This window comes from Pagrus pagrus, assembly GCF_965226575.1.
Source record: "Pagrus pagrus genome assembly, chromosome: 17".
Classification (NCBI taxonomy): domain Eukaryota; kingdom Metazoa; phylum Chordata; class Actinopteri; order Spariformes; family Sparidae; genus Pagrus; species Pagrus pagrus.
The window spans coordinates 16,800,224-16,819,926 of record NC_140201.1 but is presented as its reverse complement, the minus strand read 5'-3'; the positions used below and the strand labels follow the sequence as shown (position 1 = coordinate 16,819,926).

At 40.8% G+C, this 19,703-nt stretch overlaps 1 protein-coding gene across 1 annotated transcript in view; it reads left to right on the top strand.

Moving 5' to 3' along the window:
• The window catches only part of slc25a13 (solute carrier family 25 member 13), a 49,703-nt gene that overhangs the window by 3,319 nt on the left and 26,681 nt on the right, over positions 1 to 19,703 (top strand). Inside the window, exons 4-7 of the mRNA XM_084378839.1 lie at positions 4,962 to 5,077; positions 8,540 to 8,679; positions 14,186 to 14,332; positions 17,143 to 17,281. Coding sequence (XP_084234965.1) covers positions 4,962 to 5,077; positions 8,540 to 8,679; positions 14,186 to 14,332; positions 17,143 to 17,281 — 542 coding nt within the window. The remainder of the gene's footprint in view (positions 1 to 4,961; positions 5,078 to 8,539; positions 8,680 to 14,185; positions 14,333 to 17,142; positions 17,282 to 19,703) is intronic.

Sequence of the window (19,703 nt, the reverse complement as noted above, 5' to 3'; positions counted from 1 at the left end):
GCAGCCACACACGCACGCACGCACACACAGACATAAAAAAAACACACACATGCACTGTAATTGCCCATGCTATTCAGGAGCACTCGGTTGCATTGTGTGGCTTTGGAGCAGGATAAATGGTGGCCGTGGCATCAGGGTAAATCTATTAGGAACCCATGGCCCAGGCTTTGTATCTAAACCTCATTTTGGTTTTGTGGAGGGGAATGGAAATGATACGGGGGCAAAACAGGGTAAAAAAAAAAAGTCTGTTTCGACCTTGGTTTGGATGTGATTCCTTTTTCTTTTTTTCTTTTTTTTACAGTTGACATTGTAAAGGCCTTATGATGCTCATATTGTGTGATGTGTTATTTTCCTCCTGAACTTTGATAGATAAATGATTTGATGAGACAGAGTCTAGATGATTATTCTGCAGACCTGTGTGTCGTGAGCACAAAACAAAATGGATATAGAAAAGTAGAGACGCGGCAACATCAGCGCCGTCAGCGCTAGCTGGAGACACGAATGCATTGTTTTTCAAGCGCTCATCCGCGCAGACCTTATGAAAAGAACAGGCGCAAGACAAAACAAACCACTTTAGTGTTCCGATCTCATGCAAATCTGTTTGCGAACAATAAGATTTGGTTGGTATATGAGTGTAGTATATTCCAAGCTAGTGCGCCTGCTGCTGTTTTTGCCAGGTAGGACTCCATTTCGGCAAGATGAGTCAGGGGTAATAGATTTAGCAGGGGGTCGGACGGCAGGCAGCGTGCTCGCTTACTTTTCTTTTGGAGTGTATCTCTGTGAAAGAAATTTAACTTAGATGTGTTGTTTGAGTGTGTATGTGAGTGTGTGTGTGTGGGGGGATGTAAACAGTGGAAATGCATTTGTCTGCCTCCCCCCTCCGCGACTGTGTAAATCAGGGGATATAGTGACAGTTGTAACAATCTGTTATGTGGAAATCACTTTTCTCCCTCTTATTCTTGCCGCTCCCAGTGAGACAGAGAGACAGATAAAGAGTAGATAGATAAAGAGAGAGAGAAAGAAAGAAAGCGTTTGGAGGGTAGAGGGTCTCAATTTCAAGGAATCAAATGTTTTGTGTATGTGTGCACTGACATACAGAACTAAAAGATGGTTTAAAGATTTTCCTCCTTCACCCAACATACTTATGTCCTCTCTTTTTTCGCCTTTGACTTTCTTTGCATTCCTCCGCCCTCATCATCACTCTCTCTTCACTCTCTTACATACGACGATGCACTCTGAGCTCCCTCCGTTTGGTTTTGGCTCAGACTCCCTACCTCTCTGCCTCTCTCTTTGCCTTCTTCCCTCTGATATTTTGATAGAAGCATCTGTTCAAGTGTGAAAAAACCCACTTCCCCATAGACTCTTAAAAAAACAGGGGAAAAAAAAAACTTTGTTAAGGGAGCGTGCTGGGAAAATAGCAGTCTGCCAGCCGCTGTGGACATTCTGGACTCGGACTTGGACTGGTGGGTGTCCACTCTTCGAAACCGAACAGATACTGGCAGATAGCACTCACCTGGGTGTGTGTATGTGTGTGTGTGCACGAATGCTCTAGGTGGGTGGAAGGCTGTCAGTAACAATGCCAAGATGCCAGGGACAGGGGATTATTGAAGCCCCTCTAGGCCCCTCTCTCCCGCTACTATCAACGAAGGAGAGCTGTCTTTCTATCAGCTGGGCCTAACCAACACCATGCATTTACGTTACTTGTAAACAATGTTTCCAAGCCTGGTTTTCGGTTCAGAGGAGTGTATTTAGATGCCCGCTGAGAGGAGATAGAGATAAAAGCTGGGTGACGAAGATGAGATAAAAAACAAACAAAAATATATGAAATATAGGGTGGAGTTCTGATGCCGGACAGATGTATCACAGACAGTTTAAATTGTATTGTATCTGCACCCTAACAAAAACATCATTCAGCTGTCATCTATAGAAGCACATGATAGAATCAAGTCTTGTGTGCTACATCTCTCGGCTGATACATGTCACAGATATGTCTGCACAAGATTTAACAAAATCACAGGAGTAAAGTAAGTAAGTACACAGAACACTGAGGAGATGCCATGTGCTAGTATCACATTAGCACTGTCTCCAAAGTTCATCCTGGGCTGCGTACATGTATCGGGCAGCCCTGGATGAACGCCATAGCAGTTGATGGTTGGGAGATGCTGTCGGTTAATTTGATTATTGAGTGTCTCGTTGGGGTTGCGTCCACAAAGCAAAAAAATGGCTCCCCCTTCTGTGGGTAATCATTTTGCAGCCGTCATGGCGCTGCTAATCAACCATCATAAGCTTCATCCCCGGCTACAAAGCAGTGTGTAAATGCTCACGTGGACTACTTCCCGTGTGTGTGTGTGTGTGTGTGTGTGTGTGTGTTATGGAGATGCCCCCTGGATCTTGTCTGGGCTCCTTGGTCTAAATCGTGGTCCAATCCCTTCATGATCAGCAGCCCTCTCAGTTACACTAATATGCTGATTATCAACGTCTGGGAAAACACAGACAGGACGACCGGGTGTGCATGTAAACTGATGCGTGTAAAAAAGAAGGGATCTGACTTTTTCCCTCGGTTCTGCCCCAGAACTAGTGCTGCACAAAATGGTATAAAGAAATCATACTGCATTTACTATATTACATATAAACATACAATATGCATATATTACATTTGCAATATGAGTCATGATTAGTGGGAATTGTCATTTTTGCATCACAATTTTAATTTTAATTTCAAAACTATTGAAATCATGGTGATGTGGTGTAGGCAGAATATTTCACACTTTATCAGTAAACTTTATTGTCTAAAATGACAATAGTGCACTGAAAGTGATGGGATTCATATTGGACAACAATATATATGCGATAGGCCAATCGGCAGATTCATACTGTACAGTACATCGGTCTGGCTCTACTGCAGTACTTGATTGAAATACTGATTTGTCACACATTGTATCTTTATCAAAGAAAACTGCAACTTCTGCAATTTGGATATTGCACTTGGGCACATTGCGATTTCGTTAATATTTCGATTAATTGTGCAACCCTACTGGGAGCACTCTGTGTGCTGCAACCTATACCTGCTTAAACTCCTCTATTAACCTCTCTGAGGTATAATTTCAGACTGTACTATACATTTGTCACAAAAAAATTATCATTAATGCAGAGTTCTATAATATTCCAGCAGCGTCTGCAGCAATGGTGTTGGCTTTGTTTCTAACAGTGGATCCATGGTCACAGCAGTGTGCTTTTGTGCCCCCTCCCACCTACTTGCCATCAGCAGGGCCCTGCTCTTAAGAACTACCTGCTTAGTTAATCAAACAATTTTTCTTGCCTTTGAAACAACGACAGCTCATTTGATTTGCCACAGAGGAAATCTGAGGGAAATGTTCTCGCTTTTATTCCCTCTTTCTTATGATTCCTCTGTAGCTCTCGCTCAAACACACACCTCTGCTCCTTTCTGGAAGCATATAGATGCATATAGATGCTATACTCAAACCAAGAATTAATCTTGGTCTTTTGTGCTGACTATTTTGGCCTCTTGGTTGAAGGGAAGAATAACATTTTTAGCAGACTACATTCATGAGTCTTTGAAGCCAGTAATCTAAACATGCTTTTCAGCCTTTATAAGATATCAATGGCACTCGCCATTTTTAAGAATATTTCTGTTTTCCTGGTTATTACTTTGATAAGGGGTACTTCTTGTCAGTGCACAGCTCTTCTCCTTCTCAGTCCGTACATACAAGTACATTTAAGGATGCACACAAGCACCCACATGCAAACCTGAAAGAGTCCAAACAAACACCTCTAAATTTCATCAGTACCATAATTAATTACAGCAAACAGGAAAATGTAGCCATTGCATCCCCCCTCCCTCCTTCCCCACACTCCCCCTTTGGAAATTGAAATAGGTTTAATAGATGGATGCTCGGGGACGGCTCATTAGCACTGACCCCTGCTGTAATTATCAGAGCCATTTGTGAAATTCATAATGGACTTGTGGCAACTGTGAACCAGGGCCTGAATAAAGGCTAGACTGCGTGGTCCAGTTCCCCGCAGCAGGATTCTCCCGTGGGGGCTCACAGGCTCTCACACAATAGTGATGTTTATGGGGGTTTTTTTTATTTCTTGTTGAGAAAGCATGTGGGCATTTGTGTTACTATGCAGAGAAAGGAGATAACATTCTGCGTACACTGACAATATTAGGGGAAAAAAAGAAGTGTTAAAGAGAGAACTCATCTTTTCTGTTTACTTTCAAGTCATGACATACTCACATTGATGCAGACAAATCAATTTCCATCACTTAAAGTTTTTACCACCTTGGCTTCTCTTGAGTTACACTCTAAACCACATATTGTATTAGGTTTATATTGAGTGGAATTATATTTCCTTAACTGCCTCCTGACTCCCTCCTCGCCTGTCTACTTGTTTAAAATGGCACGCTAAAATATGAAACTTAATAATTATTAATACCTCTTTTTTTCCTGTTGGTGTAAAGTTGGCCCTCTCTACCAGCTGCCAGCTCAGACCGGGAACACACACTGAGCTTTTAAAAAATGTTTTATTTTCTTACTGTCACACTCAATGAGTTTATGACATTATATACGGAATAACAGACTACTGGATAAAGGGGCCGCTTGAATTACGCGTAGCGCAGATTGATAGGTTGTCTCAGTGTGCTGGTTTGCCACTGTGTGGCAGTAATTACAATGGACTTTGTGGTTTAATGCAGTGTTAAAATAGCTTGTTTTTTAATTGAATATTCCATTTTATTAGTGCAACTTAGGTTAAGCCGTAATTACCTATTACACAACTAAATGAATATCAAAGACTCAGTGTCTCACATGTGTAGCTGATTAGGTATTTATACAGGGAACTTGAAACACGACTACCACATTAACAAATGAACTCAAATGACTGCATTTACCAGTCTTTCACAGTATTCTCCATTTTTCTGCCCTTCTCTTCCCTCTCAGTTTGATTTCCTTTCCGGAGTTTGTAGCATTCGAGTCGGTGCTGTGTGCCCCAGACTCCCTTTTCATGGTTGCCTTCCTGCTGTTTGATAAAGCGGGCAACGGAGTGACCACTTTTGGTGAGTAACTCTGCTCCTGATTTATAAGGTTATATAAAATAATACTGCAGTCACATTTTCTTTTGGCAAAATGTATCTTATTTTTGAATGCTATTCATTGAGGCACTAATGTCAGCATCGTCTTCCTTTACACTTTATATAATTGCTCTTTTGTGTTTTGGATTTTCTGTTCTTAAGTTAATGTAATTTTGAGCAATCTCTTGCACACCAATGCCCTCGTAGTAAATAAAGTTGTATCTTGTCTTAGTGAGGTTTGCACAGATGTGCCTCGCATTTTACTAAACCATTCGCATGTGCTTTACAAGAGACCTGGAATCATGTACTGACCCCTGGAAAGTACAAATCCCAGAAACACATGAACAAATATGTTACGTAAAGACATTTTTTGTAATAATTGATAGTGCTGTTATGGTATTAAGTATGTCTCGTCCTCCACTCTTCTGTGAGTATTGTTACTTTTCCCATATAAACTTCAGGCATTTCACTTTTTCTGTAATTTCCACAAAACAAGATAACCTCTCATCATCATCTTCGGAAATTGTGGAGCTGTGCATGTTCTCCCTCAATAAATAAAGTTGTAAGTCAGGAATATTTTTGAAAGATTATTTAAATAACCGTAATGTTCTTATGTAACTCGAAACAAAAGTTCAATCCTAAACACTTTGCATTTGACATTTAACAAAGACTTATTCAGCCAGTCCTTACAGGGAGCATGTTACTCTTAAATGCACCACTAAAGAAGTTTTCATACAAACTCCTCTTTTATTTATGTGAGGGTCTGACCTCCACTCATCTATTCTTCGTCATGGTTGCATCCACAAACAAAAATACTGTTTGCGGTCCTGTATCTTGCCTGAAAAGAAGATAAGGTTAGGTTTGGAGGTGGAGAGGGCTGGTGGCAACTAAACGATGGAGATGAAGATGGAGGGAGGGGGTGGGTAGCTCTCTGTATGTGTGTGTATGTGTGTGTGCATGATTGGCACCATTACTCTGATGCCTGGAAGCTCCGAGGTTGAAAAGGGAAGACATTTGTACTCGTTGCTTATTTCACATTTGCCTAATTGATTTAAACAAGTCTAATGCCAGCCTTCTGTAGGTGTGCGAGGCGTTAGCGCATTAGGCTTGATTTGAAATGCAGCGCACACATCCCACTCGCAAAACAGGGAAGAGTAAGTGAATTTCATTTTAATTGTTGCTGTCGACAGGGTGCAAGATCATTGCGGCTGATTATATATGCACATATGTAAATTTTCATATTTAAAAGGATCAATTAGAGTGACGTTGTCTCGGTGGCAATTAAAAGGTCTGCTGTTTTTCTGCGTCTCCCAAAGGTTAATGAATATCCCAATGCCTGTGAGTTATGAGACTCACATACAAGTGGAAAATTGCATGAAAAACATAACACACATCATGCCGTGCACAAACACTGACTTCAGTGTCTGCCACTTGCATCGGGCTAACGTTTCACCAAAAGCAAATAACTTGTGACTCAGATTATAGACTTGTCAAAGTTGCTTTATTGTGATACATTACAGAATTCTCCCTTTTTCTCCCCCGCTCCCTTTTTCTCTCTGCCGTTCATTAGATTAAAGCACCACAAAATCAAGAACTGCCCTCTTTATTACCTATTAAAAACATTAATAGCTGCAGCTTACATTGCATTAAAGGCCCGTTTGTTTTCCCATGCTATAAACGTCTGTACTCTGATTTCTTTTTATTTCATTTTTCTATAAAGCCTGTTTTTATTTGATAATAACCCGAGTAATTTCTGTTAAGTACAGGCGGCGCAGTGCTCTGAATTTTTAGCACTCGAAAAAATAAATACATAATTTGGTGGAATGTCGAGTTAATAAAAATTGTAACACAGCAAGTGAAATGCCGCTGTGCCTCAGCCAGAAAAGACAAAAAAAGAAAGAGGACTGAGTGTTGACAGGTCTATAAAAGCTGATAATATAAACGGCGAGCTCTGAGGCGGCCTCTCCTTTAAAGAGTTAAAGGCTGTATATTTATTGCCTCATTAAAGTGTAAAAAAAAAACAATGCACAAGCTGTCTATCTTCAGAAGGTACGGCTGAGCTGAAGTAAATATCACCTTTCTCTCTCTCTTTTTCCCTCCCTTTCTGTCTTTATATAAAAAAAAATTGTTTCTTTCCTCCTCTCCTTTCTCCACTCGTTCAGCGCAGCTTGTTTGGTAATAAGAAACAGGTCGCTCTATTGGTTTGTTTTTGTTTCTTTAGTAAGGCTGTAATTTAGGAGTCATGTTCAGTGTCTCTCCACTCCACCGGCTGTAGAGGCTTAGAGGGTTCAGGCAGAGGAACACGAGTGAGAAGAAAAGGCTTTTCCTTCTGAATACAGAGCCTACACAGCTCAAACAAGTTCTGCCATGTGTCATTCAAGACTGATTTAGAGTTGAGGAACTTAAGGCTCAATCAGAGCAGAATTGTGTTCTGGAGATTGACGTTGACATTTTGTCACAAACAGTCGCAGACATTTTTTTTTCTCCCCAAAATCAAATAATTACTAATGTTAACCACATGATAGGAAACACATGCTGTTTGTTAAGAGCTGACTCACAAAGCTTTGTCCCAACAGAATTTAGGTCTTTATTAGAGCAAACTAAAAACTTAAGATGGAAGAAGTATTTGATAATTGCTTGTTATGTAAGCGTGAAGATACAGAAAGGATAATATGGAAGGATTTAAATAGTGGTGAAGGCCCTATGCATGGTGACTGTATGCTGGTCATTAGCTTTAAAAGTAGGGTGTAATCTGTACAACCTAAACACAGCTGTTATTCTGTCATCATAAAGGATTTAAAGATAAACTGTTTTGCCTTAGCCTTGGTTTCTGATTTTGGTTTAAATTGTGTATATTTTATATACTTTTGCACAGGACAAAAAGTGGAGTATAACTCAAATACATTTTTCAGAGGCTTGCATTTGACTTAAGTGCTTTTATTTTATGTTAAGTTATAGTTCTACACTGCATTTCAGTAGGTGCATTTATTTGATAGCTTTGCCAGAAAAACACATTTGTTATTTTATTGTCTAATAAAATATGACATATTGTTACACTTTAAACTACCAATGATATATATTGTGTACAAAATTAGATCCAGTTGACTGCCTACAACAGTAAAAAGTTACTTACACATTGATGCATAAGTAACAATAATCCTATAATATATAATAATCACATGGGCTGTTTGTTTGTATCACAAGTATGTTTACTCTGGTTACATTTTGCTCATAATACTTCTTTACATTTACCTCTTGTATGCTTTTACTTCTAATGGAGCATTTTTACACTGTTGTGTACTTTCTCTTAGTAAAATACTTCCTCCACCACTGCAAGCAGTGCTGGTACGCTCCAATATTCAGTTGCTGCATCTTGTTATTAGGCTGTCAACAGCAACTTGTCATCATTCAGTCACAATTAATTGTCTTTTTTTGTCTCTGTTACAGAGGATGTGAAACAGGTCTTCAACCAGACCACCATTCATCAGCGCATCCCCTTCAACTGGGACTGTGAGTTCATAAGGCTGCACTTCGGCACACAGAGGGACAAGCAGCTCAGCTATGGGGAGTTCACCCAGTTTCTCTTGGTAGGTTTCATGTAGATCACCTGCTCCCCTCGCCATTTCTCCTCTGCTCTCTTTTCTCTTTTTCCTCTACATTTCTGTCTTTGGCCCTTTGTGTGAGTCTGTGACGAATCTTATTTCCAGTGACCATGATTGATAGTCAATAAATCTTTATTATTCGATTTATATGTCTGTACACGCAGTCTTATCCTTGCATGTTGTTTACAGGGTGCTTATACAATCCTGTCATCTAACTGTATTGTCAGATACTTGTCTGAGCTTGGCCAGATGAATGTAAGCGCATACTGTGCAGAGACACACAGGTTCCCTTCCCCTCTCAAACACAGCCCTCCATATTGACCAGATTAGTCATTAATGAAACACTGAGGTTATATATTTGAGACGTTTTCTGCATTTGCTTTCCATTAGCTGACGTCGTACACCTAGCATTACTCCGCTCCACCTACTCTGAAGCAGGTAGAGACGTAGTTCTACCTCCATAAATAGTATAGCTGGAATATTCCTTGTGTATTTGTGGTGTGCGAGCCATTTTCCAATATGATGTCTAGACTTAAACCGGGCCTGAGCAGAGGGAGAGGTGGTGGAGGAGGGTGGGAGAGAGAGGCCTGAGCTGTGCCAAGTTTGCATCCACACTCACCATGTATCTGAATGAGCTTTTTATATTACACTTAACTTAGACCAGATGGCGTACACACAGTGGGCAGCAGCGCATGGATATTGGGACATTGTTGTATGTGCGTGCGTCCTTGGGTGTGTGCATTTGTATGAATGCACAGTATGTGTGTCTATGCGTGGGTTCTTCGTGTGCGTGTTTATCTTACTTATCTGCTTTACTTTATGTGTGAACAGTGGCGTGCAAGCTTTGTGCATCTGTGTTTATGTCTGTGCTTTTTTTTGTCTGTATCTGTGTGTGTGTGTGTGTGTGTGTGTGTGTGTGTGTGTGTGTGTGTGTGCAAGTCTATGGCATTGTGGCCAGTGGACGCTGTACTTTTACATTGACAGCGTGCCCGGTTCTCTCCCAGTCAGTCACTCAGTGGTTTCCAGCTCCATCACAGCAGCAGGCCAGCAGCCAGCCGCACTCATTGCTCAATATGAAATGCACATTTCCTGCTCATGCTCTCTGTATTTGATCATTTCTCATAGCTTTTGATTCATGTCTTAATAAGTGACAGAAGCGAGTGACTTTCACATTATTGTAGGATGCCTCTCTGTTTAGGTAAGGGTGAGGGATGGTTAACAGAGAATTTATTTTACATGTTGTAAATATTTTCATGCATTTCATCCTCTAGCACTTGCTTCACTAGTCCACTGATACTCATAAAATAGAAATATTATGAAGAATATTCAAAATATTTTAACTTGAGAGGTATAATGTTTGCATTAAAAGACACATTTATATCACTGTGACAGCGTGTTAAATACTGCAGTTATCCTGCAGTGGCCTCACTAGTGAAATTTTTTTGTCGTGTCTTAACTGAAGTTTCAAAGACAGGAAAAAGATCATGCTTTTCCAGAAGCAATTCCTAAACTAATGACTGTGTCCTAACCTTTCTCAGCCCTTGTATCTTATCCTACGACATCTTATCTTACGACATCTTACCTAGAAGTGTAAACTCAATTCTTCATTCATCACTCGCCCTGTCATGCTTGTATCTGTGTTTAGAGTGTACACAAGGCTGCCTGTATCAATGACAATGGCTGTCTCACTTAACTTGTTACTGGCTAGCTAGCCTGCTGAAACGGAGAAGAAAAAGACGGGCATTCAGTTTTAGCTTTGATGAGTGTCAGTGGAGGAGAGGATAGATATAGTGGTGCACGATAAATACAAGTTTTCAAGTTTTAAAACAACATATCTCATTCGAGCTATGGAATAAAAAATCTTCCATTTTTCCAATTTTCACCCTAAGATAAGATAGAATTTTCCGAAATGCAGTCAGTGATTTCAGATAGGATTTCAGACTCAAGACAGGTCAGTAATGAGGCTCTTGAGGCACAGGTAAAATTCAGATATTGGAAGTTCACTCTTATAGTGTGTTATCAGCTGCTCCAGTGATTGATGACAGGGCAATTAGGGTAGGCACAACAACATTTCCTCAATCAGAATTTAAACCTGTGCAATTACTGCACACTTTGTGATTGCACTACTACCCAACGCTGTTATGATACTTTTATTAAGAGACAAAGCATTTGTAAATGTCAGCCAGAACAACAAAGGTGCACTCCGCAGCTATAAAAGTTCTCAGAGCTGTGAAAACCAACACTAAATATTTTTCAGCTATTTTTTATAATTCCCTACCACCTGGCCTTTCCCCTTCCAAGAATGTTCCCATCCTTTATTTCCCCCTCTTCCTGCCATACATGCATGTGTTTATTGTGTTTTTCTGCCATTGTAGCCACGCCGCTGCCAGATGCTCACAAGATGGGATTATCGGGGAAAACGTTTGCACCGCATATTTCTCACAAGGGCTCTCTCTGGCCAATTACTGTCTTGATGGAAGCCAGAGATTCTCACCAATTACACGCATTTTTCCCGTCTCACGTGTGGACGGCGGCCAAGGCTCACTGTCAGCGTGGTGTTGTCTCTGGCAGTGGTATTACCAGTGTCCAGAGAAGTGGCACATAGTAGCCCATATTATAAATCCTGGCAAGTGAAGGGCTCGAATTACACTGAGGGGGACACCACATGTCCCACTTCTTTTCCTAAGCGCTCCAAAAAAGTGAATTGTTGGCATTGCTCGGATTTTAAAAGTCCCAATTATATGTTTGACTCTCCCAAGAATCAGTGGCCAGCCCTTAACATCACTGTGTAGAGGGCTCACTGGCAAACATGTAAATAGCAGTTGTGCTAAAGCTTCTCCTTGTAATAGTTTTAGCTCTGTGCTGATGTGAAGCAGAAATTGGGAAAAGAGAGAAACAATCCTGCTCCACTCATATTGATCTTTTAGGTTTTGAAGAGACTCGGGTGGGTGAATCACAGCCGTTGAAAACAAACAGAGGTGGCTCATCATGTGTTTATATTCTCGTCCAAGGACAATTAAAACGACTTGCAAATGCCTCAGCGGTTGCTGGCTGTCTTTAGCCCCCAGCTTTATGTCTCCTGCCTCCCTCGCTCCCCTCCCAAATAAAAGCCAAGTCCCTGCAACACTCATACAGTTGCAACAAGTTAAGGTTTTAAGAGGCTGAGACTATAAACTGCTCCATCCCATGGACCACAGTTGTTTTGCTGTTCTGTGTGGTTGGTGTGTGTGGCTTTCCAGACGCTTGACTTGTCCAGAGAAACTGGATCTAATTTTCTGTTCTTCATATGACGATGTACACAAAGACACAGATAAATGCTCACCCTTGTTTTTTGCACATGCACACATTATCTTCTTGTTCACTTTCCTTTTTTTGGTTTTGACTTTAAATATCCTCCTCCCTCTTCTCGGCCCAGTTTATTTCTCACCAAAGTGTTTTGACCTACTCACAACCGAGCACAGAAGTGAGTCACGACATTCGGGATGCTGACACCAAAATATCTCACCTTATTTACTTTGGGAGTGTTTATGTGTGTCAATCTCTCTTCGTTTCCTTGCCTTCCTTTCACTTATACACTCTCCGGAGCCCCTGCTGCGCTCATAGGTGATACTGACACACGGCTGCTACATTTGCTGTTTTTGCAAATCTGCCTCTTTTGTTGCAATGTCTATTCTTACTCCCCTCCGGTCTCCACTCAGCTTTGTGTAAATGTCACTCTTCCCCAGTCGTTTCTCTCAGGCGCTACGAATTGAGAGTTCGATCAGTTATGCTGTCAGTGAAATATCACTCAAATTCAGCACAACAATAAGTCATAGCCTCATAGGGTTTTGTGTTGTGGTAATACCACTTTTTTGAGTTGCATTTAACATCTGAATCAATCAGTTGAATAATGCCATGCATGTTCAAGATTCAATCAGTCCCCCTTCAGCATTTTTTGTCCAACATGTGTGGCTTGAAAAAGAATGTCCATTCTTCTTGGACAAATTGTTCGTCATTTATTTTGAACTGAATTACTAACTTACTTATTGTACTATAACTACGTGCTTTAATAAGAAACGTCATTTATAAACATCCTCCCTCCCCTCCCTTTTTTTTGTATAAAACTTTAACAGTGTTCCTAATGGATATAATCTTATTTAGTTTCAGGATACTTATGGGATTATGTCGGTTATAAATTAACTTCATATGTAAGTTGAACGGTGCCTTTTTAAATAGAGAAATATTTCATAATCTTCTACGACATGCATGTAGGGCTGGAGCTATGATTATTTTCATTATCAATTACTCAGCTGATTATTTCCCAAATTAATCATGGGCCCCCCAGGCCAATGTTTCCCTGCCATAAGTGGGCCAGATCTCTCTTGTGAAGAAAAAAAATAAAATTAGTTTTAAAACATTATAATAATGTTAGTGTTCTTTTATTGTTTGCAAAGTAAAATTTTCTTTAAACAAATCTTCACTTTTAAGCAGCTGGAAACAGGGAATGTACTAGTTTTTGAAAGACAAATCAATTAAAAAAATTGCTGCAGATTAATTTCCTGTCAATCCATATATTTATAATGGATCATTTCAGCTCTACATGTCTGTGGGAATTTGCAAAATAGAATTAAAAAAAGCTCTCCAAAACATGTTTACATGGGTGTTTCAGTTGAGTAAACACATTGATGTGTGCTTTACAGCAACTAAACTTGAATTGGTCATTGAGGCTGTTGGTATTGTGTCACCGTGTGAGAAACCTCATGAGTAAAAATACTGTTTTTGACCTAAAGGCTGTGATACCCTGCAAGTGAGTCAAACAGTCAAACCAACCAGTTTTAGCTTGCTGTCCTAATGCTTATGGCCTTATTTCACAAAGTCTCTTTGTGTGTTATTATTGTTCCTATGTCCCCGAGTTTCTTGTCTTAAGACAGAGGAAGCGCTGGTGGCAGAGGTTTGTTTACAGCCTCCCTCTGTAGACTTGTGGTTGCAGGTACCGATAATGGCTGCTAATTTCAAAGGCCTTGTGGGATCTGTCCCCACCGCAGCCTGCTCTCTTCCCCGCGGACCTTTTGTGTGTACGTGCATGCAGCAGGAAGAGAGACAAAGTGAGCAGTTGGGTGATTAGCCATCTTGCCTGTGTGTGCACGTCTCTGTGTGTGTATGTTTGTATGTTTCTCCCTCAAGTGGGTTTAATGGGGATTTGGGGAGGGTGTGAAAAGCCCAAGCGACGCCTCACAGTAGGCAAGCCGCTGTTGGGAGAGGAGACGAGCGTAAAGCCTGGCCAAACGCTGGCTCCCCCCCGTAACTGAGAGGGGGAGACGACACCAAGGGGCCCATCAAAGCAAAGCCTGTGTTTTTTTTCGCATATGTGTTTATATCAGTGAGTTTATGTGGATTTCAATTTATGAAGGCAACTTAAAGAGGTGTATGACCCACATATGTGTACAATAATATGCATTTACTGTATGATCTAACACCTAAACTTCCCTCCGTTCTCCACTCCCTTCCACAGGAGATGCAGCTGGAGCACGCGAGGCAGGCTTTCATCCAGCGGGACCAAGCCCACAGCGGCTCCGTGTCAGCCCTGGACTTCAGGGACATCATGGTCACCATCCGGCCGCACATGCTCACATCCTTTGTGGAGGAATGCCTCGTGGCGGTGGGTTTTTGTTTAGCTCCGTGGTTCTCTCTTCCTTTTGTTTTTTTTCTGTCATCCACAAGCGCCAAAGTCAGGCTGGATAAAAAAAATAAATAGAGGGATTGGTCACGGCTGTACACCTGGGACTTATGGTGCTTTGTCATTAAATGTTAAACAAATATTGTGGGATAAATAAGCTGTTCCTTATAAAAGCAGCACACAAATTATAATTTTTATCGTGGCACAGCCTGATGTAAAATTCAATTCCTCAGTGTACAGAAAAGTATCTGTATATTTACTAAAATCTTTGTAGGATCAAATGTAACTGAATTTTCAAAAATGGAGGAGTGCCCCTATGTTAAGGAAATATTGCGATATTTTCTAGCTGTATTGCAATACACAATAAACATCTTGATAACCTTGAAAACCTTCACTAAAATCATAATATTTTTGACCATTTACCTTGATAGTGATATTATAGGGATGACTGTTAATACTTTAATAAAAAATTAACACAATGAGATTTTTGATAAATAATCATCAATAATGTGGATATAATGACTAAGTAAGTTAAGGCAAGTATTAGGAGAAGTAGAACTGTCTGATAAGTTCAGATAATTACAGCACTACTGCAATGTCGTTGTTAAAAGCAGGAAAAGACAACACTTCTGCCACATCACGATATTATGATATCCAAACTCTGAAATGATGTATAGTCCCATATCACGATAACAATATAACATCAATCTATCCTACATATATACTTTATAAACAATGTTTGCTGCTGATTCAGGTGCTAATTCCTACTAGGCAAACTGGCAACCTAACGTTAGTTTATTCTCCATAAAAGAGTTAAAGGCAAGACTTTCTTTCTTTCTTTCTTTCTTTCTTTCTTTCTTTCTTTCTTTCTTTCTGTCTGTCTGTCTGTCTGTCTATCCGTCTTTCTTTCTTTCTTTCTTTCTTTCTTTCTTTCTTTCTTTCTGTCTTTTTCTTCTCCCAGTGTTTACTTCTTTCTCTCACACCCCCGCAACCAAACACCGTGGCTTTCTCTTTCCTATCCAGCTGTCCATCGTTCATTCCTTCTTCTTCCTCTTTACTTTTTCTCTGTCACCTCTCATCCCTCCTCTCTCTCTCTTCTTCCCTCCCTTCATTTTTTTCTCCTTCTCTCTCTCAGCCTCCCTCCCTCCCCCGTGTCTCTGTCTCTCTCCCAACATGTCATTAAGTCTAACCTCTCTGGCAGTGTCAAAGCCGAGCAGGCCAGCTGAATGGGAAGATAGAGACAGAGATAGATGGCGACTGGAGCTTTACAGTCCATCATCTTTGCCCGTGTGTTTGTGTGCGAGTGGCTGTGCGCGTGTGCTCTATTTGTTTTGAACTCTGAGATGTTTGTCTTTTTGTGTCCTGTCTTTTCTTTATGTGTGTCAGTGTTTGTGTTGCGCGTGTGTGCGCCTTGTGTCTGTGTCCATGTCTTGCCCCATTTCATAAACACCTTGTAGACTCTGTCATTTTCTCCGCTGTGTTTACCTCACCGACCAGACATCTTGGTGTGCTGTTAGTAAACTCTCTCTCTCTCTCTCTCACACACACACACACACACACACACACACACACACACACACACACACGCATAAAAAAAAACCCATAAACACCGCAGACACATTAAAGGTGGTATTATGCCACAAACAACAACCTTTAATCCACTCACCAAACATGCTAAATGATCAGCGCCTCACTCTTTTCACCCAAATATTGTTCTCTTCTCCCTCTGAGTGAAAGACTCAGTGTTGGATATGGTGGGAAGATCCATGCCTATAGGCTAATAGATATGAACAGATAAAGTGTCTCTCTGTTAGAGAAGAGCTTCCACCCCTTGTTGCAAACACAGCAAGCTGCAAATAACCTTCTTGAATGTGTCTGTAAAGCAAACAGTGCCATCTAGTGAAAGGACGCCCTACATTTTTTATTGCCTCAACCCTCAACATTGTTAAGAGCTGCAAAAGCCTCCAGGCTCATCTGATCCTCTGGTCTAAGCTTTCCAAAACAGGCAACAGCATCTATGAAAGGTACTCGAACAGACAGAAATTAGAGTTGCTCCTTGAAGAGTTTTGAGAGCCTGATTTGATAAAGATGAGCTGCCGGTTCACATAAAGCGTTTCTACGCAGTCTGGAATGTCCTCAAGAACCCAGCGTCTATTTTTAATCCGTTACCTTTTTTTCTATTTTCTGTTCTTTTACCACTTCCTCCACCTCATAAAGAAAGTTAATTAAACTCCCTGAGTGTGTTCGTTGTACGATGGAAAAAGTAGTGGTTGAAGTAGGTTTACTTCTCCCCATGGAGCGATGTTAAAGAGGAAAAGTTGATGATTAGACACTGGTTTTTGTCAAGATTTCCTCTTGACGTGATGTTTTAGCATATTTCTTCTGTGTGTACATGTCATCATCATGCGTCTCTCAAACATTTAATCTGATTGGAGTGTAGTGTGATTGTGTTTGTAAATGTGAGTTATTTTATGACTTTACCGTAGAGTTGCAATGATTAATCGCTTTGTCGTCAACTATTAAATGAATGGTGAACTGTTATGATAACTGAATAATCAGTTTGAGTACGTTATTGAGAAAAAACAAGGTAAAAACTCCCTGATTCCAGATCCCACATTGTAAATATCTCGTTTCAGTCTCTAACATTTATGGACAAGACATTTTACAGACCCAGCAACTAATATAATAATCGAGAAAATAATCAACAGACTAATCAACAATGAGAATACTTGTTAGTTGCTGCCCCACTTCACTGCATGTTTAAATGTTTACATGTTTCCATCCTTGCCCAGGTTGCTGGTGGCAGCACTTCTCACCAGGTCAGCTTCTCATACTTCAATGGCTTCAATTCTCTTCTCAACAACATGGAGCTGATCAGAAAGATCCACAGCACCTTGGCTGGCAACCGTAGAGACTTGGAAGTCACCAAAGGTATTCGACGAGGATAAAAACATACATAAACTCTAACACAAACTTACATTACTTATATATATATTGCCACATGCAGCAAAAATGCAGATGCACATTTATGAGTATAAGTACACACAGGACACATCCACAAAACAAATGCGAGCATGCACTGATGCAGTCCTGCACTACAGCCAGTATTAAATGTGTTTTCCAGATAATGTATTTACATCTGTGCGTGTTAAGGGGAGGGTGGAAACTTGTTTTTGTTTGGTTTTCTTTCTTCCCGGTGGCATTTAAATGGGCACGCTGGATCCGACCCAGCACACGTACTGCATACCCACAATCCCTGATGGAGCCTGTCTTGTCTATTAGACATCCTGGCACTGATCTGTGGACCACTTTATTTGTCCTGGGGTGTTTTTGGTTGATAATGAGATTTTTTTAGTTTTTCAAAAAACACACAAAAATGAGGAATGCTTGCTTTGTCAAAATCTTCTACTCAAGGTTAGGCAGTTAAAAACATTTTATAAGCGGTTTCTTACCTATTAAATCACCTACATTTCTGTGAAGATATAAAGCTACAAGGTGATGAGATTGAGGTATTTTTATCCATTGATCCAACAGTCTTTGTCTTTTTCAGACATTGTCTCTCGGTCTCTCTGTCTCCCATGGTTAGTTCCTTTCAATCCTTATCTGTCTCACTTGCTTGCACCACTTGCTGTCTCTCATTCCTTTCCTCAGCACTTGGCAGGAGGCCTAGTTAGCTTTTTCTGTCTTTCCACCTTTCTCTGTCTCTTTCTGAGTCTCTCTCCAGCTCTGGCCTTCTTTAAGAAACCATTCTGACCTCTCTCCACATGGCCCAGGGCCACCAGTGTAGCCTTGTGATGCTATCTGAAGCCTTATCAGGGGTGTGGACCAGAGCCGACCCAGACCAAGAGCCCATGCTCTCCCTAGGCTGTTCCCACCATGGGTACACCGAGACTGGGCTTGGCTCGACCCGTGGTGGCCCGTAGCCAGCCAGACCTCCACAGCCACCACCCTCTACTCCCTGAGTCATTAAGGCCTCCCTTAGGACTGCAAGTGCTCGGCTACATGCACTACTGGCTGGCTGACAAACATACAGTACACACACTCGCATGTATTAAGTGTGTGCGCACTTTGTTACACACTGTTTCAAACATTTCTCACGTACACACAAGCATTCGGATACATTAACAAAGCCAAGCCAGCACACATGCGTAATAATCCTGATTGATTCCGTATGTGCAGCAAGGCCACTGTTTTGCCTTGGGGACGCCATTACAGTGCTTAACGCCTACACAGAGTGCACACATGTGTGTGAACGTTTGTGTCTATACGTGCACATGAGACCTTTAGAGAACACACCTTTTATTGTGGCAGCAGTGTACACCACAAGGCAAATCATGACTGTGCATGTTTGTGAACAGGTTTTAATCAAGTGTGTGTTGACAAAGTAAACATAATACTGTGAATGCATCTTAACTAGATAGCACAAGAAGATATGATACAGTATGTGAGCCAATTAATTGTTTTAAAATATAATTTGCAGTGACCTGGTTTTTTTAGATAGACTACTGTAATATTTAGTGAATCATCATAGTTCACTCAGGACACATTTCAACAACTTGGATCATCCCCTGACTTTTCATCACGAGCGATCATCAGATCAACATTTTATATCCAAATACCTGCAAAACTAATATCATTCCATTCAGTCAAAGCTCTTCTTTGTGTTTGGTGCTAATTAGCAAATGCTAGTTTGCTAACATGCTAAACCAAAATGTTGCACATTATACTTAAATATATATCTGCTAACATACAGTACAGCATGTTAGCGTTGTCATTGTGAGAATGTTAGTCTGCTGACGTTAAGTACAGACTCATGGAGCAGCTAACGTGGCTGTAGACTGTTGTTAAAATGTTCTTTATTTCTTCTCTTTTTTTAATCCACTTGTAATGCGCTTTGTAATTGTTTTCGAAAGTGCTGTATAAATAACAATTATTATAATGCTTTGAACAGACCTCCATTAGGCACTCATTAACAACAGAGCGCCAATTGCCTTAACAAAGGATGGTGGGAAGAGTTTAATTTGAATAACTCCAATATTTAGCTGCTTAAATGCTCTTAGTCTTAGGTTGTCTCAGTGTCAGTCCAAAAATGTCAGCAGCTACTGTATGTCCAGCCATGACCACTTCAAAGAGAGACAGGTAATTGTAAAATGTGTAGGTGTGTGTGTGTGTGTGTGAGTGTGTGTGTGTGTGTGTGTGTGTGTGTGTGTGTGTGCGTGTGCGTGTGCGTGTGTGTGTGTGTGTGTGTGTGTGTGTAGTGGTGACCACAGGCAGACAGGTAGACAGGTTATCAGCATTGTGATCTGTGATCTCCCCTAGACAGAGCTCGGTCTATGTCTATGCGTGAGTGTGT